Genomic DNA, 24041 nt, shown 5'->3' on the forward strand with positions numbered 1-24041 from the left:
TTGCTTTTAAATCCCATCTAGGAGACACTGCTTTCGAACAGCGGAGGGAAACTCAATTATGTTGACTGTTCTAAACTGTGAGTTTGGTTTTTTTTCTCATCTGGCTTCACGCTTTCTGTGGTTTTAAATTCTTCCTACTTCTTTTGTCCTTCTGCTCCTGATGCTGTTTGTGTCTCCTGCAGGGGTGTGGAGGGGCCGCGTTCTCAAAGAGGGGAGAGGTGGGGCTCTGGGGCGGGATTTGCGGATCTCAGGTCGGCCACTCCCCAGCCCTGGGGCCGACACGACACATTGTTTGGACCGCCCTGTGCCTCAGTTTTCTCACATGGACGGTAGAGATGAGTGACAGCAGCCCCCACACCCCACAGAGCTGTGGTTAAGTGACATAACACGTGGCTGGTGCCACTGCTGTCCTCATTGTCACACTTCCAAACTCCACCTGTGGTTACCTTTAGGTCTAAAAATTATTTAAACTATATCTCTCTAATTATCAAAATTGAGTGATACGGCTTTAAAATTCTTTTCTACCTAAGAGGACGAAGGTAGTCCGCTCTGACTCATCCCTCTTTGTCTTCTCTCCACTTTCTAATCTGAGGGTTTGCAGCCTCTACCTATTACGCGTTTTTTTCTCCTCGTCTTCCCAGAGTCTGCTGTTTGCCTGACATCGGGGTTGGGTTCTGCAGCCATGGTGTTGCCCACCCCTCTTGCTCTCACATCACCCCATCAAGACCTTTACTGGGATTCATTCCCCGAAACTTCTGAGCCCACAGGAGTCCAAGCAGGACTTCTGTTCCTGTGTCCTTGCGGGAATGACACTAATGTCTGAAATGTAGGGCTCCAGAGGAGAAGCGTGCTCTGTGTAGCCCATGTGTCCCGGGATGGCTGAACCTTCAGGTTCAGGCAGTTTTCCAGAAGGAGTTTATTTGCAAACGTGTAGGTATGCCTTCATTTCCCTGTTCTTATATGTGTCCATCTGTCTCCTCTTTTTCAAAAAATTTTAATATTTTTTGGGGAAAGGGAGAGAAAGTGAGAGAGCAGGGGCAGGGAGCAAGGGAGAGACAGAATCCCAAGCAGCCTCCACACTCAGCACAGAGTCCGACACGAGGCTCCCACTCACCAACCGTGAGATCATGACCTGAGCCAAAACCGAGCGTCGGACGCTGAACTGACTGGACCCCCAGGTGCCCGCGATCTGCCTGGTCCTGTCCCCCACCCCACCCCTCAGGCCGCCAGTTCTGGAAAAGTTTTCTTGGCGTACATCTTTGATGATGCTTTTTTCTCCAAATTATGCTGCTTCTTGGGCTTGGCCTTGATTCTAGAACCTCTAATTCTGACCCACGATTCACCATCTCTCATCTCTTCGTTCTGTTCTACATTCTGGAAGAACTTTTAAGTTTGTCTTCCACATCCCACATCTTTTAAAAACTCAGTGCCTGCAATGTGAATTTTCTTTTTGCTCAGACAATTTTAGTTTTCTGGAACTCTGTGCCTATGTGAACCAAATACAGTTTCCTTTCATATCTGCTCCCTCTTCTCTGGCACAGAAATCACAGCCTCTTGCACCATTAGAGAAGCCCCAGAACCTTCTAATGTTGCTCCCTCCTCTCCGTCTCTCTCATAACAACGTTCCTCTGCACCTGCACGCAGCAGGTTTGTTTCCAGGGCCTCAGGGAGGATCCCCCCCACATGCTCTGCCGTGAACTTGCCTCGGTTTTGGGGTGACTGTCCAGACCCGGCACCTGCCTGCCTTGGGCTCTTCTCTGCCCCCAGGGACACTGGCCTCTCCCTCCTCCGGCTGGAGGGCAGGCTTCTTCCAAAGTGGCAGGTGCTGTCCTGTCCTCACTGACTAGCCCTCTGACCCTCCAACCCGTGGTTTGCAAGGTCTCGAAGTCGTGGACTCCCGTTGGTACAAAGATTCTGGGCGCGAATCCCTCTACTGTGTGTGTATTTATTGTCCATTGCACACAAGAGTTACCATCCACTCGCACGGCGAGTGCTTCAAGGCTGAAGTTTTGCAATAAAAATGACTGGACAGAAGTCTTTCCCATCGTCCCCGTGGGTCTCAGTGTGCATCCCACGCTGGCGGCCGCACCGCAAACCCCGGGGGGCCCATCAGAACCCACAGCCCCTCCTCAGCTCTGCCCACGAGGGCTCGGCCTGGGGCTGTGTCAGCCCCACCCAGGGGGCCCCCTAGACTGCGTCCCCACTCCTTTCTCAGCCTTGAAGCCCCCTGCCCGTAGTGGCAGGGGTCTGTGGGAGGGAGAGGCCGAGGAGGGGGCTGTCCTCGCTTCTTGGCTTCTGGCTGGCGCAGACCAGACCCAGGGATCAGACCAGACCTGAGACCCAGGCATGGGAAGGTTGGCTCTGTGTGAACGAGAGGAAGAACGGGCCACTGGTGGTTTCCGTCCGGTTCCAGGGGCAGGGCCTCCAGAATCCCATTTCTCACTGAAGCACAAGTGTGTGGAAAGAGATGAGCGTTCACACCGTCACCAGCAAAGCCCTGCCGACAGGCTGGCTGTGTGCGGAACTCGGAGCTGGGAGGGAAGGTCCACAGGGAATCCGTTCAAGAGGCTGGAGGTCGTTTGCCAAACCTTACGGATCCCGCCCACGTCATCCTCTGCTCGATCACAAGACTCTCTGCACTTCATCAATGTTGGAGGGTCCTTGTTGCCGTCCCCAGGGCGCTGGGGACGCCCGCGGGGTGGGGGTGGGGGGGGCCAGGAAAGCCCACTTCCCGAGCCTGCGGCCCCTGAGGCCGGGCTCTCCCCCAGCGGGGCTGCTGGCGGCGACAGAGCTTAATGAGGAGGTTCCCACGACAGGCTCGGGGGAGGGCTGTGGGAGGCGGGCAGGCGGCCAGGAGAATCCCGGAGAACGCCCAGGCCACAGCTGTCAGGCCCGCAGCCGTGACGGAAGGCGGCTCCGGGTCCAAGGAAAACAAGCTGTTGTCGCTGCCCTGCCGGCGCCACCTCCGTCTCCTTCCTCAGAAGGAGCAAATGTGCAAACCCGTCCTTGTCACATAAAAGCCAACCTGAGACACGAGAAACGTCTTTTGAAACGCGGCTTGCCGAAGAGGGGTCTCCAGAGCAACCCGGGAGTGTGTGTCCACGACGAGCAGGGGTCCGGGCCGACGACAGCGCCGGGCTGCGGAGCCTGCCCTGGGCATCGGCACATGCGCGGTTCTCTAGGACCGCCACGCTGCTCTGTGACCTCGGGCAAGCCGTGTGCCCCCTGCTGTCCGCGGGGACAGAGGCGTCCCCGGGTCAGCTGGGCCAGATGGAGGTCACCTGCCGGCGGCCCGATGCCACAGCCCCCAGGGCAGCCCAGCTTCGGGCCAGGCTCTGACTGGCTGGCTCCTGCCCCTTATCTATGACCCGACACCGGGAAGGGCCGTGGTCACTTAAGCTGGGCCCTGAAAGAAACTGCTCGGTCACGGTAAGAGGAGTGTTTCCCCGAGTGGAAAAAAGTGCACTCGTTTGTACGTGTTGCCACAGTCCCGAAGGCCGGACCCGGGCAGGCTTCCCGCAGGGCTCTCCCGGGGCTGCTCCGGGTATCGGCACCCGGGTGCAGGGCGCAGGCCGACGGCGGCCGTGAGGTGCCAGGGGTCAAAGGGCGCCTCGAGCGACCCCTCGGGGAGCCCTGGAGCCCGGACGGCCCCGGGTAAAGGCGCTGGGGCTTTAACCTGGGCCAGGCAGCTCCCTTCAGCCAGGGCAGCTGTGGGGGAGGGGCAAGGCCTGACAACCCCCTGGGGGGAAGGACTGGGCGTGTGGGTGGCACCTCCACTCGGCCTGAATTTACCCAGAAGTCCCTCCTCACCCCCCCTGCACCCCCACCCCAGCCAGGACCACGGTACAGGGGCAGGAGCGCAGACAGCAGAGGCCTGGGGTCTGAGCTCCAGCTGAATGGCCGTGACCCTCTGGGGTCGGGTCTCCTGGTCCCCGGGAGAGGCCAGGCCACAGGTTCCTTGCGAGGGCGAGAGTCTCCTGGGGTGGGAGACATACGTGGGCCGAGTTCACACTCTGGGCCCACACGTGCCAGCTCTCCCACACCTCCACCCCAGGCCGGCGCTTTCCCCCAGCATCCTCAGCTCTAAAGTGGGGATGCTCAACAAGCCGAGACCACGGAGACGACACACAGGGAGCTGGCGGCAGAGCTCGGAGCCAGGAGCAGCTGCCAAGGCTGGGCTGTGCCTCAGGTGCCATCGAGAGGAAGCCGTCTGGGCAAAGGGCCTTTTCACAAGGGGGGGGGGGGCCCTTTAGGAGGACTCGGGACTCGCTCACTGTAACTCCGTGCCTTTGCTGGGACCTCAGCACGTCTGCGGGCAGGAAGCCAGGGGAGCCCGGCCCGGGCTCAGAAGCCTCAGTGGGCCATTCAATGCCAAATAAAAGGCAACAGAGTACTTTGCAAACTACGTGCTTATTTTTGAGTCAAAAACAGTCATGGACCCGTGGCAGGTTCAATTTGCAATGAAACTCACTTGCAGACGTTTTGTTCCCGGTTCAGCCCATTTGCTCATCTAAAAACCACAGTGAGCATCACACGCACGCAGGGCTGATGCAAGGGTGTGGGAGGCTTCAGACACCTTAAAGGGCTTGGCGAACTCAATTACAGGTGTTGGAAGGCTCGGCTCCGATCAAGTGGGAAAGAAAACAGGGAAGCATGGGTCCACGTATGGTAGGAACTGCTTGCTTCTAATTATATGAAGGGGCCACGAAATTCCCAGGAGTTACCGAAAGATCCCCGTTACAACGAATGATTTCCACTCTCGCGGCAAGGCAGCGCATGGGCCCCACTCAGCACCGACGACAAGGCCTGGAAAGTAGGTGCTATGACCCCCGCTTGCCGGCGACAGACCTGAGGCCCAGAGAAGTACCGTGACCCGCACAATGTACAGCCAGGAGTACGATCAGGACTTTAGGGCCGGACCCAAGCCCTCCCCGCAGGACGCGCGTCCCCCCACCAGGCGAGCTTGTTGACATGCAAATCCTGTCTAGTGGCTCTGGGTGAGGCCTGAGCCTCCACGTCTAACAGGTTCCCGGTGACGCGAGGCTGCCGGTCTGCGGACCGCTCGCCGCGTAGCGAGGCTCCCACAGTGCACAGTGAAAAGGGTTTCTGGGTGAATACCTTTGAGAAAGTCTGGACTCAACAAAACGAAACCAGTTTCCTTATGGCGGGACTTCCCAAAGCCTTGAAAATGCCGGTGAGGCATCGTCAACATCCAAGAGGAAGAGACAACACATAACTGCAAGGTGTCAGCCGCGAGGACGGGCGAGGAATGCGCATACCAGATTCCACGCGGGTTTACAGGGGGACACCGAGGACAACGCCCGCGGCACCTAGCTTACCCGGCCTGTGGTCCGGCCCCGCCCGCCCCCCCCACCCCCACCCTGGTCCCCCGGCCTCGCTGCCGCCCCAGCCGCCGCGGAGCGCACGCGTGTACCTTTCGCAGACACGCACGGTCCAGGCGGCGATGATCCACAGCGAGATGCTGAACACCAGCAGCACGGTGCCGGGGCAGATGGTCATGAGGGTCTTCATGACGAAGCGGGTATTGAAGTTGATTTTGTTGAGCGCCCCGATGCTGCGGGACGAGGCGTCCGTGAACAGCTTGCTGTGCAGCAGCATGACGCGGGCAATCAGGTACAGGCGCAGGAACATGGGGATGGACAGGATGATGTCCACGTCGGCCTCCGCCCGCGACGGCGTGTAGGAGAAGGCCAGGCGCGCCGTCCAGAAGAACTTGTACTCGCCGGGGACGGGGTGGATGGCGCACACCAGCATCTCCAGGCTGATGCGCAGGACGCGCTCGCAGGTCATGGCTATCCGCCAGTCGTCCGCGCCGTTGTCAATCACGAAGAGCTGGGGGGGGGGGGCAGAGAGCGCGTTAGAGGGGCCAGGGCTCGCCTGGGGCCTCCGGGGAAGGGCGGGAAGAAGAGCCCCTCATTTATATTCACAACAGGACGCTGGGCCCCCCGCCAGGCCCTCGAGGGGACGCGGAGAGGAAAAGGTGTTTCCTACGCGAGCGAACTCCCAAGGCTGGTGTAGACGCCCGTCCCCGGCAGAGGAGGGATGCCAAGGGCAGCCAGCACCTTGTCCCCACGACGCAGCAGAGTGTTTGCGTGGGGCCCTAGAGCCAAACTGGCTGGGTCCGGACCCTGAGCCCAACACTAACCAGCACTGGGATCCTGGGGACGTTAGTGAGCCTCGCTGTGCCTCAGTTTCCTCACCCGGGGACCAGACAGCACCTGCTATGCAGCCACCACTGGGAGGCTGTGACGGATTAGCCTACGCGACAGGCTTGGCCCCGAGCCGGCACCCAGGAAGCGTTAGCGGTTAGGACTCTCGGCACCACAGACGGACGGGGTCCCGCCTTTCTGTAAAATGAGGGTTGCGCCCAGTGATGGCTGCGGACCTTGGGGCCCTCCCCCGGCTTGAAGCGGAGATTCCTGCTGCCGTGTGGCCGGGCCTGGCTGGCGCTGGGGTTCACATGTGGGGACGGCCCTGGCCCCGTTCTCAAGGACCATCCCGCCTGAGGATGCGAGGGTAAACAAAACAGCTCAGACGGAACGCAGCCTCCGCAAGGAGCACTGGGAGAGGGCGCTGAGCCCAGCCGCCAGCCAGGACTCCCCTCCCGCCTCCCCCAGGGCAGCCGAGCAGGGGGCTCCCAGACGCAGGTTTCCACCGTCCGCAGACACAGAAAGGCCCTAGTGGCTGCTCCGTGGGTGCCCTCTGCTCCTAAGTGCCACCGACAGGCCACGCCATGGCCGTGTGACTGCTGGCCGGACTCTTCCCACACAACGAAAACCATCCACCCTGTGACAACCAGCGTCGGGTTACTATAGAAACTGGGTTCACCGTGGGCAGGAGCTGAGGCAGTGAGTGGCAGACCTCCGACTCCCCGGTGGGGAGGGAGACGGGACGCCAGCCGCTGGCTCTGCCCGGCTTGACAGGAAGGTGCCGGCCCCCCCCCGGGGGGTACCACGTGCCCCTCAAGGGCCTGCTGGTGTCAGTTTCCCGGGGGGGGGGGCAGTGGGGGTCGAGGCCAGTGAGTGGCACTGGGGTGTCTGCACCCAGTTATTAGCTGTGTGACCTCAGGCAGGTCAGACCGCTTCTCTGAGCCTGTCTCCACCTCTGTCCCGGGACTGTTAGTGTTGACCCTGCCCGCCTCGGGGGGTCAGCGTCGGGATCCAGTAAGACAGATGATACGAGGACGTAGGCATCAGCAAGTACTCCGCATACGTGAGGCATCCAGGCGGCCGGCCCGGGCGTGGGGGGCGGGTGGGAGGGACACTCACACACGGCGCGGGGAGCGATGGACGGATGGACGGACGGCCATTTCCAGCTGCAGCCTGAGAGCCTCTGCCAGATGGGGCTCCAGTGCAGGGACCCACAGGCTGCAGGGTGGCCAGTGTGTCCCAGGAGATCCCACTGCTGTCCCCCATGAGGACACCCTTACGCCCACTGCCATCTGACCCCTGGAGCCCCAGGACGGCCTCGCTGCTCCCAGACTTAGGAAGGACCCCACCCTGCCACGTTCTCCCTCAACTTCCTCCGCGGCCCTTACAAACTGCAGATCTTGGGGCGCGTGGGGGGGGCTCAGTCAGTTAAGCATCTGACTCCTGATCTCGGCTGAGGTCATGATGTCACGGTGTGTGGGATCGAGCCCCACGTCGAACGCTGTGCTGACAGCATGGAGCCTGCTTGGGACCCTCTCTCCCTCTCTGCCCTTCCCCTGCTCGCATGCTCTCTCTCAAAATAAATACATACACTTAAATAAAATAACAAATTGCAGATCTCAGTATGTACCCGTCATGTTTACTCGGTCCTTGTGCGTCTCTCCCCCTGGGATGCTAGAACTGCTTGGACGGTTTGCTAAGGACACCCCTGCCCGGGGCCATCCAGACCAAGCAGATCTGGAGCTCTGAGTGTCAGGCCCCGGGATTGGGTGTTTTCTTCGAGCTCCCCAGCCGACCGAAGTGTCAGCGGGCCGGGGGTCCGGCGATCACAGCGGGAACTCCAGAGGGACAGGGGCTGTGTCCTCTGTGTTCCCTGTGACGCCTCTGTGCCCAGTGCAGCTCCTCACATAGACCAGGTGTTTGATGACTGCTTTCTGTGGGGGCCGGCGTGGCTGAGCTCTCCCCTCGGGCTGGGTCTCCTCCTCTGAGGGCTGAGGAGCAGGTCAGATGGTCCCCCGTCTGGCTTGGCCCTCCCACCTCTCTCTCCTCCAGAGCCTGGGTAGACGGTCACTGGGACGAAGGGTGTGCAGGGAGGGGACCGTGTCTCCAGCACCTGGGTGGGTGGTCACTGGGACGTCGGTGACTGAAGGGTGTGTGTGGGGGGGTGGGGGGACAGACCATGTCGAATGGAAAAGCGGGCAGACTGCCAATGTCCCTCGCTGACCACCCGGAGCAGAAGTCCCCATGAGAAACTCACTCCTAAGCCTGAGACCAATGAAATACCTAACGATTCATCCGACGCCATGGGAAGGACACCTGCCCATGTCCAGGGGTGGTCCAATCTGGAACAAAGTGTCCCAGGTGAACTTCAAGCCCAGAAAGTTCTGGAGCCAATCTGGAACCAGGATCTCAAGCAGCATGGACCAGAGGGGTGAGGACCCTCCTCCCCTGAACCCCAGCCACGCACCCTGGTTCCAGGGCAGCCTCTGTGCCCCGAGGATGCGGACGTGGAGGCCCTCGAGGTCTGCTCTGGGCAGCCGTGGGGCAGAGGCCTCGGAGGCCCGTCCAGGCTGACCGTGAGCGCCCTCCTACGGTCGCCCCAAACACCGGCCACGTTGTCCCAGATGCTGAGAGCTCCTGTCCCCGAGGTAAGGGTGACCTGGGACCAGTGAGCAGCGCCCTGACTCGAGTCCGCTCCACACGTGACCCTCTGCCACCCGAGCAGCGGATCTAGAGCCCGGAGGACACGCAGCCGTTCCTGCCACCCCGACACCTTCAGTACAACCCCGACAACACGGAGCAGTTAGTGAGAGCCGACCACAGATGTGCAGCGGGGCCCCTGAGCTGGTGACCGCGGCCGAGCGCGGGGCACTCGCGGAGCCTCCGGCGGGCCCGAACCATCTCCCGTGAAGCCCGTTTGCTAACGAGATGCGGACGCTGTCCTGTAATGTTTTGGACGCCGTACTGCGAGTGACAGACAGAGCGGCCGCGTGGGGAGAGGCGGTTGCCAGTGCGTCGTCTGCTGACCCTCGTGGCCTCGTGGCTGAGCGCCACGGCCTCTGGCCACGCATCACGAGGGGGGCTGTCTCACATACCCCCGGCCCAAGAAACGGCCCACACTCAAAATTCCCAGTATGATTTCTACCGAATGCACGGGACCTTCACGGCACGGTGAAGACAGACCAGTGCGCGTGTGACCTCGGGCACAGCAGGCACATGCTCAGAGAGCGACGGCAAACGCTTTCCCACACGCAGAAGGTGACGCCGGGCGGCGGTGCGGTTACGACCCGGCCGGTGGCAACCATTTCACAACGTAGATGTGAAACGTGTGTGATTTTGTCAATCATTCCTCAACACAAAAGAGCCAGGCAGGCGAGGACACAGCGGGCACCTGAATATGGGTCCGACATACGCCCAGGAACCGGCTTGTGACCTCAGACAGCCCCAGCACAGAGAGGCAGGATGGGGAGCATCTGCGGAAGCTTCTGGAGCGAGGCAGGCCTGGCAGAGCCTGGAAGGCCTGTGTCGGGCAAACCCGGGATGGCCACATTCCTCCCGTCCCCCTCGTACCACCAACCCCGCTCCCCCCCACCCCCCGCCCCGCCTGCATCCTCACACAGGGCTCTGCCTCTCCTCCCAGAGGGAGGTGGCTGTTTCCCAGCCCGGAGGGAATCCCAGCTGGGCCGCAGCCTTGCTGTGGCCTCGGGACATTAGACGCAGCAGCCGAGGGAGAAGGGGCGCAGCGGGGCACCGCCTGCAGGGAAGCCCGTCCAGACTGCTGAACCGTGCCTCACTCGGCCGGCTGGACGGAAGGGTCCCGCAGCTCGCCCGCCCGCCGGCCCGACACTTGCCTCCTCCTGCCACGGCCCAGAAGGCACCGCCGCGCCCCTCCTGCCCTGCATGCCTGCCGGCGGGGCCTGTCAAGCATCTGGGCGCCTCTCCGGGGAGGGGACCCTGACCAGGGCACGCCCGCTTCCCGCACCTCTACCCCATCCCGCGGACGCGGCAGGCCGCGTATCCGACAGGAACTCAGAACCTTCAGGAAGCTGCTGTGTACGTGGTGCAGGACTCCGCCTGCTACGTGCCTCCCACGTGTGAGCCTGAGTCAAAGAACAAGGGCAAATCGGAACTTACCGGGTGTGCAGGGGACAAAAAGTGCGGGCAGCTCGGGGACAGTGACTCTTGCCGGCAAATCTGGGGGGTAAGCCGATTAGCGGGCAACGAGCAAAGAGGTCAGTGTGAGCATTCTTGCACCGAACGGCCAGTTAGACGTAGAAAACACCCAATCGATGTTGTTTATGGGGGTGCCTGGGGGGCTCAGTCGGTTAAGCATCTGACTTCGGCTCGGGTCATGATCTCACAGTTCGTGAGTTCGAGCCCCTTGTCGAGCTCTGTGCTGACAGCGGGGAGCCTGGAGCCTGTTTTGGATTCTGTGTCTCCTGCTCTGCCCCTCCCCCGCGCTCGCTCGCTCTCTCTCTCTCAAAAAATAAACATTAAAACAAATTTCTTTTCATAAAAAAAAGAAAACACCCAATCTCCATTGTTTATGATTCTCCAGAAACACTCGCGTTTTAGCTGTGGCTCTCGGAGCAGCACAGACAGCCGTGTCTGCGAAGCCGGCGGGATCCTCCCGGACGCAGCCCTGCCTCAGCGAGACCATCCCCACGTTTCCCTCTGAGAGCCGCTCCCAGAGTCGCCAGGCCGCTCACTGGCTCCGGCAGCCCGACTCTGCAGGGCCGTCCGTCACCCCAGGACCCCAGTCCCTGCGGCGCCCGAACCCACAGGTGCTTCTGGCCACGGGGCCCGGACGGGCGGTCTGGACAAGCAGCGGGTCCCAGAGGCTCCGGAGTCTCCCCGACACAGCAGGACCCCGCCAGCCAGGCCAGGGAGCCCCTGCCCTTCCCTCCAAGGCACACAGGGGACCAGCCTGTTGTGTTTGGAGGCGATTCACCGGATTCACCAGCTCCCTCATTCTACTCCGAAAGGCTGAGGTCTTTCAGTTGCTTTATGTGAGCAACACCTTTCATCAAAATGTTCTCAGCTATTGGGGGAGATCCCACTTAGACGTTTTCTTACTAACCTGGCAAACTTTGATTCTCGCGCAAGTATGAATTTTTTTTAATTTTTATTTATTTATTTTTTAATATTTTCATGTTTATTTATGAGAGAGAGAGAGAGAGATTGAGCGAGGGAGGGGCAGAGACGGGGGAGACACAGAATCGGAAGCAGGCTCCAGGCTCCCAGCTGTCAGCACAGAGCCCGACGCGGGGCTCGAACCCACAGACCGCGAGATCGTGACCTGAGCTGAAGTCGGATGTTTAACTGACTGAGCCACCCAGGCGCCCCTGAATTTTTTTTAATTAAAGGAGAGAAAGCACAAAAGTCTTGTGTTCTCTGTTGTTCTCTCTCTAGAAGAAAAACTCCATGGAGATTTTCACCATTTAAAAAAATATATGCAGAATAAAAGCAAAAGAAAGAAACTAAAAATTTTCTTAAAATCTAGTAATAATAATATATTATGTAAGTATATATATATATTTTAATCCTAGAGCATATATTATGCACGTATACCAGTACTATGGGGGTTTCCATGGAAACAACATCACAAGTCCTGTAATACCTAATTAGGTTTCCCCAAGGACAAGAACTGATTGCCAGGGGTGAAATGCATGTCCGGGTTTGCAGGGATGGTTAACATAAACCTCCCGTCAGTAAACGTGCCGCGGACCTGCCGAAGAAAGGGACGAGGGGAGCAAAGGCGTACCAAATGTACCTCTGAGAGAGGCCAGCTCGTTCGGGGACGGCCAGAAAAGTCTGCCCCCACTGCCACCAAGACTCAGTGGCTGGGGGGGGGACGTGCTAGCCGGCTCTGTGTCGAAGAGGGAATCCTCCCCATCTGACGCCGTCGCGACCTACTGAGTCAAGGGATGCCAGGCCACCCGTGAAGTCCCACGGTGGCTCTCCAGCCCTGCCGGGCCAGGGTCGCCCCTGGTGCCGCTCCACGGGGCAGAGTCTACCCCTGGTCTCCTGCCAGGTGCATGAGAGCCCACGGGGACTCCCGAGCCTGAAGTTTGCTTGGGACGGTCCGAGACCGGCGGTGACCACGAATCCTTCCTGTCCCCAGTTCTCAGAGAATGAAAGCCAGTCCCAGCATTTGAGGGCACAAGCAATCTTCACTCACACAACGAGAACATCTTCATCCCCGACACGACACCACTGGGGATGAGCATTTAGTCACTGACCATCCACACACGTCCTCTTCCCTCTCTGGTCCTCGGATCCCTCGTCTGTGACACGGACGGGTGGGTCCCTTTGTGAGTTTCCATTTTCTCCCAGACATGGAGCCGTTCCTTCCAACGAGATTTTTCATATAAGTCCCATATGGGGAGGAGATAAACTCAGAGCTGTTTAGGGTAGCGGTAGGGGAGGGGGCTGAGGCATCCACGAGAGTCCTCGGGCCCGGGGCATGAGTTGGGGAGGGCGGCGAGGGGCGTTCGAGGGGCTCAGGGCCGGGGCTGGTGCCCATGCCGAGGCCACCCCGGGCCCGAAAGCTAGGGGTCTGTCCGCAGTCCTGTCGGGGGCATGTATCGATGGCAGCAGCGGCTGTGTTTTCTGGATTGTCCCCAGGTTAGGCCAACAGGACCCTGCCACTCCATTGTCTCAGCTGGTCTGTCCTACCTCCGCCCACCTTCTATGGCAGCCCCAGGCCTCCAGACTTGCTCTCAAGGGGTTTCTGCAGGCAACAGCCGTGAGAAGGGGTCCAGGGGCCAATGTTTGGGAAGGTCTCCTGGATATTCACTGTGCTTGTTTGCATACGAAAGTTTCTGAGACTCTCTAAAGAAACCTGCTCAGCTTTGAACGGTGGTTTCCCACCTATGTGACCATGACTCTGGTTTGGGGGGAGTGGTGCTCAAGATTGACTTGGAATGGCGGGGTGCAGGTGCTGAGGGGCGCCCCCAGACACCCACACTCGCGTGGCCCGGGACAGCACGACCGCGAGCTCGCCGGGGCCTCCGTCCGCCTTCCCGTCAGCCAGGCACGTCCACGGGCTCTGAGGAATTCTACTCAAAGCGGCACCGGGCACTCACTCAGCTGCAGGCACCGCTCTGACCACTCCACGGACACCAGCTTCTCCAACCCCCGGGACAACCCCGTGGGACGGGCCCCATTATTATCGAATTAAAGATGAGGAAACGGAGGCCTGAGTCAGCGACACGCCCAAGGTCACACAGCCGGAAAGTGGTGGGGCTTCTAGGCCGTCTGGCTCCAGGGTCCACGTGGATTAGCTTTCCACCTGGTGCCGTAACAAATTAGCACAAAGTTCATGACTTAAAACACGTTCTTCTCTCCTGGTTCTGGAGGCCGGAAGCCTGAAATCGGCCTCGCTGGACGGAAGCCACGGCCGTGGGCAGGGCCGGCTTCTGCTGGGCTCCGCACCCCCGGGGATGTCCCCCACCCCTCGCTTCCTCTCCCGTCACTGGTTCTCCTCCTTTTATGAGGACACGTATGATTACGTTCAGGGTCCCCCCGGAAAATGCGGCATTTATCTCCCTGCCTCGAGATCCCGAGTTTGGCCCCATCTGCAAAGTCCTTCTGCCACACAAGGTGATATTCGCCGACCCCAGGGACCAGGCCCCCGATATTCTGGGGGGCCGTATTCAGCCTGCCACACCATGCTTTCAGCCACTGTGCTACACCAGCCTAATTTCCTAAACAATTCTGGGAGGATGTTGCCGGTAACCCTATTCTAGAGATCAGAAGGCCAAGTCTCTGAGAAGTCAGTGAGCCGGCAGGGGTCACCCAGACGGCAAAGGCCGCAGCCACAACACAGCGGGGCCTGCGTCTGCCACTGGGGGGCTCGGGGCGCACAGGCCCCCGGGGGCTCCAAGCAGGTACTGTTTTTGTTGCCCCCGGGAACCTGACGAGGGCTCTCGATCCGCCGAACCCACGAGATGGGCTGACACTCCACCGTTTGCGGATCCTTTCCGGGGTTCGCGGGCACCGGGTCGAGAACCCTCGCTCTCGAAAGCAAGATCTCGGAGAGGTATTTGCGCCCCATGTTCACTGTAGTTTACTCCCAGCGGCCAAAGATGGAAGGGGTGGCCCCAGGGCCTGCGTCAGCAGACAAGCGGACGAGGAAAACGGGCTGCGTATAGCAGAAGATCACTCAGCTGTATGAGGAGGGCGCCGACTCTGACCCGTGCCACAGCACGCGTGGGCCCGAGGACACCGTGCTAAGCAAGACACGCCTGCCACAGAAAGACAAACCCCACCATGCCACTTACGTGAGGCCCCTAGAGTCATGCAGTTCGTACAGACGGAAAGTAGGTGGCGGTCCCGGGGGTGGGAGGAGGGGGACGGAGTTTCAGTTTTGCAGGAAGAAGGTTCTGGAGACGGACGGCGGTGCCAGTTGTACAACACGTGAAAACGTATCTAACAGCCCTGAAATGTGCATTAGGACGGGAAATTCTGTGTTGCGCGTTTACCACAGTGGTTTAAAAAGGAACGCTTGTGGGGCGCCTGGGTGGCGCAGTCGGTTAGGCGTCCGACTTCAGCCAGGTCACGATCTCGCGGTCCGTGAGTTCGAGCCCCGCGTCGGGCTCTGGGCTGATGGCTCAGAGCCTGGAGCCTGTTTCCGATTCTGTGTCTCCCTCTCTCTCTGCCCTTCCCCCGTTCATGCTCTGTCTCTCTCTGTCCCAAAAATAAATAAACGTTGAAAAAAAATTTAAAAAAAAAAAAAAAAAAAAAAAAAGGAACGCTTGCTTAATCCGAGCGTCCACGCGGGGAGCGGTCACGTCTGTCCCTCCTGTGGCGGGTGGGAGGAGGGGGCTCCACGGCCCTGCGCCTGTCGCTGCTGACCGCTGGCCCCTCTAGAAGCCCTGCAACCTGGAGATCGAACAGCCAGCCCAAGTGTCGTCAGAAACAAGCACGGTGAAAGCACCGAGGACAGGCAGGAGGAGGCGGCAGGACGAGAGTCCAGCTGCTCACGTGGCAGAGAATGGTTCACAGGAACCTCTGAAGGGAGCGCGGGTGCTGATGCGGATTTTGCCAAGACCCTGAAGGCCCTCTGACTTGGTAGCGACCATGCCACGCACGGCCCTCCCACGGCCACGCACACGGCTCTGGGCAGTGCTGTCCCTGCCGCCAAGTGAGAGGGGTTATGAGATACCTGAGGATTTTTTTAAACTTCTCTGCTGTTTGCAGGAATCCAGAAGGAAGAGCCAGACCGCTCCAAGACTCACATCCCCTCGGGCACCGGGCCAGCCTCTCAGATAGCAGCCCACCTGCCAGCCTGTCTAAGAACATCCTGTCCGGGGAAGCATCCTTCCACGGGGCCAGGGGGCAGCATGGGAAACAGCGTGATGCAAGAAAATCCGTGCCAGCGCAGCAGGTGGAGGGGAACGACCAGTGGGGGTGGGGGGGTACCGGGGGTCAGCGCTGAGCGGGGCAGAGGGGAAGGACCAGTGGGGGATAGGGGGGTACCGGGGGTCAGCGCTGAGCGGGGCAGAGGGGAAGGACCAGTGGGGGTGGGGGGGTACCGGGGGTCAGCGCTGAGCGGGGCAGAGGGGAAGGACCAGTGGGGGTGGGGGGGTACCGGGGGTCAGCGCTGAGCGGGGCAGAGGGGAAGGACCAGTGGGGGTGGGGGGGGGTACCAGAGGTCAGCCCCGAATGGGGCGGAGGCACAGGGGCATGACGGTAAGTCCCGTCTGCGCCGTGGTATGAATAGGTGTCCTCACTACAGGGATCTGGAAGGGGAACAAAGGGCCGCGACGTGGCTGACGGGTGTCCCTCTGAGGCCCAGCTCGTCCCCTCCCTGCGCCCCTGCCCTGCTTCTGCAGCCACGCCACATCCTCTCCCCTTACCAGGGAGTTGTGTTAAGTGGCCTTTCATCCAGCGACAGAAGGAGGTGGGCTCTCAGTGGAGCCCAGTCTATAAATACAGGGTAACAATAGGAACCAGAATGTTCCACAGGAAACCGGCATGCCTCGCCCTCCCCACACAGAGCACGGAAGATTTTCACAGGGATTTCTGTGTGCGTCCTTCCCAATTACAGTCCCAGAAAGGCAATGGCAAGCTGGTGAGTTTATTCAGGTGATACCCGTGAGACACCGTTCTCTTTAAAAGGAAAGGAAATCGGCATGTTTTGTTATACCCATCCTTCATTCCGTTTTACCTGGTCCCTGAGAAGCTTTAACTACGGCAAGAGGGATTTTGGTTACAGAGATGGCCAAACCTTGCACAGGAAGGGGAGCCCGGGGTGGGGAGGGAAGGGGGGGTGTTGAAGAAATCCGCCCCCCAGGGAAGTATTTTCTAAGCAGAATCCAGACCCATCCATCTGGGAAAGGAAGTCCTCTCCGCTCTGTTTTGATGGAGTCGCCTTCTCTTGCCTGTGATCCAGGGAGAAGTTTGACGTTTCTCTATCCCTGAAGGGGTCTCTGCGCGCACATGAACACTTGCGCGTCTGCACACACACACACACACACACACACACACACACACACACACACCGGATCAAGGGCAGCTTCTCGGCCCCGCACCAAGAGCAGGAAGCCCCCAACCCCAGACCATCCCACGAGGGAGCAAGCACCCCGAAGCCAGTCTGCCCATTCCAAACGGAGACGGACGGTTCCATCCAGAAGAAAGGGCTGTTTAAAAGCTGTAATAAATCATGTGCCCCGTGAGGTGTCAGACATGCAAACCAGCGAACGCAAAGTCAGACTTGCAAGAGAAGTCGGGTTTTCAGCCACCGGCAGCCGCCCGGTTCCTTCTGGCCTCAGCACAGGCCCAGGGCCGCGCCAAGCAGTGCGTCCCCGCGGCCGGGGTCCCGCCTGTCTGCTGCTTACAGAGGGGATCCACCTGGATCCCCATCCCTGCCCCTGCAGCAGAGGGGAAGGGAGAGGGCCGTGGGGGCTGGGGCGGGAAAGGCACCTGAGGGTGTGAGGCTTACAGGCTGGGACTGGCAGAGCCCCTGTGAAAGGCAGAAACCACGTGACTGGGTCAGCAGTTACCAGCGTAGACCCCGACTTTTCAATTACTCGTTAATAATACTTAAAGTAAAGGAAGAATGCACCAAATCAGTACTCAGTCTTGTAACTTATTCAAGAGGCTGGGAACTGCCCCCGAGGGTTAAAGGGCGGGGGCTGAGACACAATCCGGAGGAACGGCCGGCCAGCGCCAGACCCCAGCTCCGCCCGGGGCCCCACGAGGCTTCAGTGCCCCCGCCCCCGCCCCCGCCCCCCGGGCACGGAGGGGGCACAGTGCCAGGAGCTGCAGACGCGGAGCTCGGTTCTGCTCAGGGCCTTCCGCTGTGCAGGTGACCACAGGTGGCCCGCTCATGGCCTGCCGACCGGGGCCGGCCCTCTTCCTCCACAGCCACCCCCCCACCCCCGCCGGTCCCGTCCCTCCCCGCTCCCTCCACTGTGCCACACTGGCCGCCTCTCAGGCTGGCGAGCTTTCCTCCGGACACGCGGGGTCTGCGCGTGCTGCCCCCTCAGCTGAGAACACCCTTCCCTTCACTCCGCGCCAGGTCGGTGGCTCTCTGTCCCCGCCAGCCAGGGCCACCCGGCTGCTCGTGGCACGTGCACGTTTGCAGTCTCCTGGTTATTTGTGCGGCTACGAGACGGAGGCCAGGAGGCCGTCAGCCGCTCGCGGGCGGGGCCCACAGCTGAACCTGCCTCCGGGGTCCCCCCTGCCTCCGGGGTCCCCCCCACCCGGGAGCGTGCCCGCGACGCCAGGTGCTTAGTGAAGAAGTTGATGGGCGAGGAAGCGCCTTCGGGGGCTGTCCGGCGGGAAGGACACTCCGTCCTGTGGAACCGGGCCCGGTCGCGCGGGACCCCACAGCCGGCCCTGCTCCCGCGTGGCCCCGCGAGGACTCTGGGAAGACACCTGAGCTCCTGTGGAAGGCACACCGGCGTCACTGAGTCACGTCGGCTCTGCGAGTGCCAGGCCCGGGGCCTGTCGCGTGTCACCAGCCCCCTCTGGGGACACAGCCGCGGCCGGGTCCCCGCAGCCCACAGCTCTGCAAGGAGCCCTTACGGCAGCGGCTGAGGCGGACACCACCTGGGGTCACTCGTAGAACATTCTCTGAGACGCCGCCCGTGGACTCCGGGAGAAGGACATGCCAACGTGTCCGGGGGACAGGGCACCGCATCCCTGGGGCCTCGGGGCCTGTGCAGCTCTCGGCTGAACAAACGCGGAAGCCCCTGAACAGTCACCTTTGAAACCCAGGAGCCCCGTCCCCTCCCTGACCGGCGTCTACCAGAAGAGGTGGCCGCCCCAGGCAGGCTGACCCCCTGGCCCCCTGAGAGGGCGTCCTGGGTACACGCACGGGGATATGTGAGAAAGGGGACACGGCAGAACCACCTCTGTGGTGACGGTGGTGAGGCCCCGTCTACTGACCACACTGGAAAGAGGCCGGGCCCTCCCAGCTGACATCTGGAAGGAAGTTGTATATAATTTACTCGATTGCCAAACATTCGGTGACACACGTCTTCTCTGAGACACTGGATAAGGCACTGGGGGGGAGGTGTGTGGCTCAGGGAGGCCGGAGCCTCGAGGGACAGTCACCCAGACACAAGCATCGCACCCAAGAGGCACAGGGGGTGCGTTTGTGGGAGGCCCGGGCTCTGCAAGGGGGAGGTCAGGCTGGAGAGTGAGCCAGGCGAGGAGGGGCGGTGGGAGCAAAGGTGCAGAGCCGGGGCGCAGCAGGACCGGGGACGTGGGGGGGCCGGCACTGCGTTCAGGGAGGGAAGGGCACGGCCGGACGTGACTGCGGAGCAGGGCAGGGCCAGGCCGCGGCCGCCTCGCTGGGAGATGGTGGTCCAAGGACAGTGAGGCGCTGCTGAGGTCAGACGTGTGTGTCTGTCGGATTCCTCGCGGCGATGCAGGGGGGCTGGGGGCGGGAGGGAGGCGAGGAGGCAGGGGTGCCAGCAACAGGGAGACGGGCGGACATCGTGAACGCCCCCGTCAAAAAGTATTTTCTCTTAGAAGATGCTCACTCAGCAATGACAGAGAGAGAGCTCATGTACGCTTGAGCGCCCCCAGGACGCTTTCCCTGGCCTCCACCCCGCCCCCCGCCTCCACCCACCCCCCACGCCCGGCCTCCACCACCCCCCACCTCCACCCCCCCTTCCAACACCCCCCTCCCGTCTCCGCACCCCCCCACCTCCACACTCCCCCCCCCCCCGGCCTCCACACTCCCCTGCCTTCACACCCCCTCCAGCCTCCACCCCACCCCCGGCCTCCACCCCCCCTCCTGTCTCCGCATCCCCCCCCACGCCTCCAACCCTGCCCCCGCCTCCACCCCCCCACCTCCACACCCCCTCCGGCCTCCACCCCCAGGCCTCCACCACCGGTATCTGATCCTCCCCCCTGCCGGCCTCCACTGCTCTTTGTTGTTGGTCGGTCTGCAACGCATTACATTACGTGAGGAGCGTCCCCTCCCCCCCCCCCCCCCCCCGCCGCCCCCTGTCTGCGATCGGCCGAGGGCAGCACCCGCCTTGCACACTGCTCTAAATTCCACCTGCCAGGCCTGGTGCCCGCCATGCCGCTGACCCCCAACCACACACACGCGTGCCTTTGTGCACACATAGATGAGCAGGTGTAATTTTTAATTACGTCAACAGTTTAGGTGCAGCCACTGCCCGGCTACAATTCATCTGTCCACAAAGCCTCAGCGAACTGAGTGCAAATTTGCAGTTTGGGAGACGAGTCACGACTCGAGACCTGCTGTGTCCATAAAGCCGTGGGTTCAGAAGTGTGTGAGGCGGGGGCCCCGGGGGAGGAACGTGCCCGCCCTCCCCTCCCCCCCCCCCCCCCCCGGGGACGCTGCACAGACTCGCGCAGGTGTGGGAGCTGCTTGCCATCCAGGGCGGGACAGGACGTGGCGTCCAGAGGCACGGACCCAGCTTGTCTGATCGTATGGCTTGCTTTTGTGATGAATGGACGGGTTTTTCAGATGACGCTGGTGGGATCGAAACAGCCATTAAACCAGGAAATGAAAAGGGCGTTTGGGAGCTGGGACCCAGGCGTGAGCCGGCCGTGTGTGCGGAAGCAGGGGCTGTTCTGCCTGCCTCGTGACGCACCCCGGACAAACTGTGACCTTAAAAAGCTGGTCTTCGACAGAGCCCGCTGGCTGCCAACGCGGCCAGTCCCACGAGAAAAGGGAGGAAGGCCGCCCGGGTTCTCACCTCATCTCTCCCAAGAGCAGGAGACAGACACATCCTCGCTTGGGGTCTTTGAGTGCCCGTATTCATGGTACCATATCACCATGCATGCTTCGGGCAGGGCTGTGCTGACTCCTGGAGACGAGCAAAGACGGTGGGACAGACAGAGTGGGGTTCAAATCCTCGTCCACACACCAGCCGTGCGGTCTGGGAGAGCTAATTAACCCATCTGAGACTCAGTGTCCCGAGGAGGCAATATCGCGGTCCGCGGGGAAAGGAGGGATATTGACAGAAACAGACATCATGTCACCGAAACCACCAGCAAAAAGAGGTCTTCCTGGACACCCCACCCTCCCTGGGGCCCCATCAGCCTCCATCGCTGGCTGCCCCACTTTGTTCTCTGTCCTCGTCTCCACGGACAGGGGCCCACCCGATCCTCGTGGTTGCACACCTTCCCCACCAGACAGAAGCTGGAGGGCAGGGGTCGTACCCGTCACGTTCACTGTCGTGTCCCCAGTGCCTGGGAACGAGCGAGCACCCTTCCGAGTTCTAGTACCTGAACTTGGACGGGGAAGACAGCGCCGGGCACACAGTGGGAGCCCAGGGGCTGGTGGTCAGTCCGACCCGGACACCTGGGCGGCCCAGCGCGTGGAGCCGGCAGCCAGCTCTGGCCAGGGTCGAGTCCATAACTCGCTGTGTGGACTTGGGTGAGTCTCCTTCCCCTTGGGGCCTCAGTTTCCTCATCTGTTCAAGGAGGAGGGCGGTCTGAAGATGACCGTTGGGGACCCTCCAGCATTCCCTGGCCACACATGGGCTCTGGACAGGACAGGACCCTGGGAACAGCCGGCCCCGGCACATGTGTGACCCTCAGCTCTGCAACCCCCATGCAGGAGAAACCAGAGGCCTGGTTATGGCTGCTGGGAAGAGGTGGGTGTGGGAGGAGCCAGCAGCCACCGGAAGCCCCCTCCCCCACTCCCTCAGCCTCAGGGCCCAGCATCAGGCCTGGAGGGTCACCAAGACTTACCAGGAGAGGGAAGCTCACCTCTTAGCCTCAGACCTGGCTTGAAAACCCAGGAAGGAAGTGGGGAGGCGAGGAGGGGAGGAGGGCAGGAAACAGGTGGGCATGAGCTAGCTGGTGGGGTCCTCACGGCAGCCTGGCGGTATCATTACCCCCCATTCACAGTCCAGGGGGCACTGGTAACACCCAGAAGCGGCCAGTGACAAAGCAGGAAACACAGCCGAGCCTTCACCTGGACGCTCCCCACCTGTTCATCAGGGTTCACTCCAAGCGTAAATCAAGGCTGCTTCCGGAGGAGGTGTCGTCCCCTCCGAGGGAGTGACAGGTTGAGAAGCGCTGACGTGCCCAAGGGCTCCGGCGGGGGGGGGGGGGGAGCGCCTGCCTGTGCACCTGGGGCTCCGTCCTCACCACTGGTGAGCAGCTCGGACCCCACACGAGGAGAAGAGCTGGGCTCCGCGAGGCACCATTCTTGCCGAGGCCATGCAGGCGGGCGGCGCGTTATACGACCCTCACACGCACTGTGTTTCTCTTACGTTAGTATAATGTTTGGCACACAGAAAGCACATTGCATGTAATGATTTTTACTGTCACGAGACCGCGAGCGCCATCCAACGGAGATGAACAGAGGCACATGCCCTCCGGTCTCAGTCAGCACTGTCACCGGACGGCCAGGGTCACTCTCTGTGACGGGGCCAAAGCTCAGGATCACTGCTACTCGCTGGCTGAATGCCCGGCGGTCCCCCGCATTTGCCTGTCCCGGTCAGGGCCCGGGGCAGACGGCCCCGTCCTGGTCAGAGCCTCCAGGCCCACAACCTGAAGCTGCCAGGGGTCCCGTCCCCTCTCCTGCACGGGATCACGGAGGAATTCAGCTGAACATGCCCCAAATACTGGCAGGTGGCTAGGGCTTAGCTCCCAGGATAGCCGGGAGAGCCCCCCCTGGGGACAGGTGCCCTGGGGACAGGGAGGCAGCGGCTGGCTGCAAGCTGGCCCTGACCTGCACCAGGCAAAGCGCAGGACCCTAGGACGGTCACCGAGATCCCTTCTGCAGCCGGACTTAAAGTGGCTTTGAGTGCTGGGGTATCTGGGGCTCTGCACCCCAGGTCAGGAGATAGCTGCCCTGCCCTTGACTCTCTGGACAGTCCTGGGCATGTCCCTTGACCTCTTGGCCCCCCCAGCTGCCCCAGGGCCTAAACACCGGTCTAGTCGTGCGTCTCACGTGTGGGAGACAGCTTTGCAGAAGCGTAGAGTCCTGAACAAACATAAGGGACTCTGACTTTACTATTTCGTCACTGTGCTGTTTCGGATGGTGTCGCTAGCCGTGTTCATACGGAACAGATCACGTAAGCAGCTCACCCTGAAATAAAAGGACGGCCTTGCCCCTCCCTGTGCCCCAGACGGCAGATCGCCCACAGCCTGGAACCACGAGTGACCACCCACCCCTGCCGGAGAAGAAGCCGTACGTTCCTTCCTTGACCATCCAAACTGTCGAATCCCTGCTGGGGCAGGGCCCAGGGCTCCTGCTGGACACCGTGGCGGCCTCCGTCAGTCTCAGAGCGCTGCGGCCCCACGGCAGGACACACACCAGGAAGCCAGAGCTGGCTCGGGGCTCTCCTGAGCCAAACTCTCACCGAGGAGATGATGCTACGGGCCTGGGTTTGCGGTAGGGTCCCGGTGGGCAGCTCCGGAGCTGGCCTGGTGACACCCGGCCAGAATGCGGGACCCGCAGGGAGAGCAAACAGCACGCAGCCCTTTGCAGACCCCGCTGGCGCCTCCTCCCTGGGCACCAGTGGTGCCAGCCGGCCTGAGGAGGGGTCCTCCCGGGCGCCCAGTGAGCGGAATTACTTCCCTAGAGTCCAGGCTTCCCCGAGAGACACCTGCTGAGGAAACACGTAAAAACTCTACACCGAGCTGGCCAGGGGTCTCCAGCCTCCAGCCTCCTCTGTTTGAGACTCTGGGGCAGACCAGGGGGAGAGAGAGGGGGAAGACCCCCCCCACACCCAGGGGAGGCCCCCCAGTGTTAGGTGGGGAGCCCCGCTTCTTCTCTCACTGTCCCTGACTAAAGAAAACGGTTCGTCTCGGAGAACGGGAGAAGGCCCTTTGTGTTCTGAGACGACGTGTCAGCACGCAGTGACCACTTATGGTCCCAAGATGCCCCTGGAATCGCTTTTTAGTCCTTTCTACCCACGATCACTAGGGGCAACCTCCCTGAAGCTTCTGTAGAACCCACTCACCGGAGGGACGGAGATCAGAGAGCGAGCCAGGCCAAGAGGACGGAGGCCACACGCTCCTGCCCCCCGAAAGGAGAGCTGACGGAAAAAGTTCTCTCACCGGACACCTACTTCTCTTTTCCACGGAGGAACAAAACCTCTCTCTGCCTGACCTCTCTCGCGCTTCAAATGATCGCCACTTTCGGGACTTATTTTTAAGTGCACTTGCCTTCGAGCGGGGAGCAAACCCGGGGGAGGGGTCAGCCCCCCCAAACGGCCCAGGTTGGGGGGGGGGAGCTCCTGAGAAGGGCCCGAGGGCGGCGCCCCCTGAGGGTGTGCGCACTGAGTGCCCGGCCTTCGGGGCCTTATGTCGGCTGGGGGAGGGGTACTCAGTGGGGAGGCAGCCGGGGGCAGTGGGGGCAGGGGGGCGGGGAGGGTAAGGAGTGGGGGCAGGTGGCTGCCCTGAGTCACACCCTGGCAC

General features: G+C 61.2%; 1 protein-coding gene across 1 annotated transcript in view; it reads right to left on the reverse strand.

The window, feature by feature from the left end:
- The window catches only part of KCNN3 (potassium calcium-activated channel subfamily N member 3), a 127294-nt gene that overhangs the window by 52310 nt on the left and 50943 nt on the right, over nucleotides 1-24041 (reverse strand). The window contains 1 exon segment of the mRNA XM_045456041.1: nucleotides 5435-5853. Coding sequence (XP_045311997.1) covers nucleotides 5435-5853 — 419 coding nt within the window.

The sequence above is a fragment of the Leopardus geoffroyi genome, chromosome C3, assembly GCF_018350155.1.
Source record: "Leopardus geoffroyi isolate Oge1 chromosome C3, O.geoffroyi_Oge1_pat1.0, whole genome shotgun sequence".
Lineage (NCBI taxonomy): Eukaryota > Metazoa > Chordata > Mammalia > Carnivora > Felidae > Leopardus > Leopardus geoffroyi.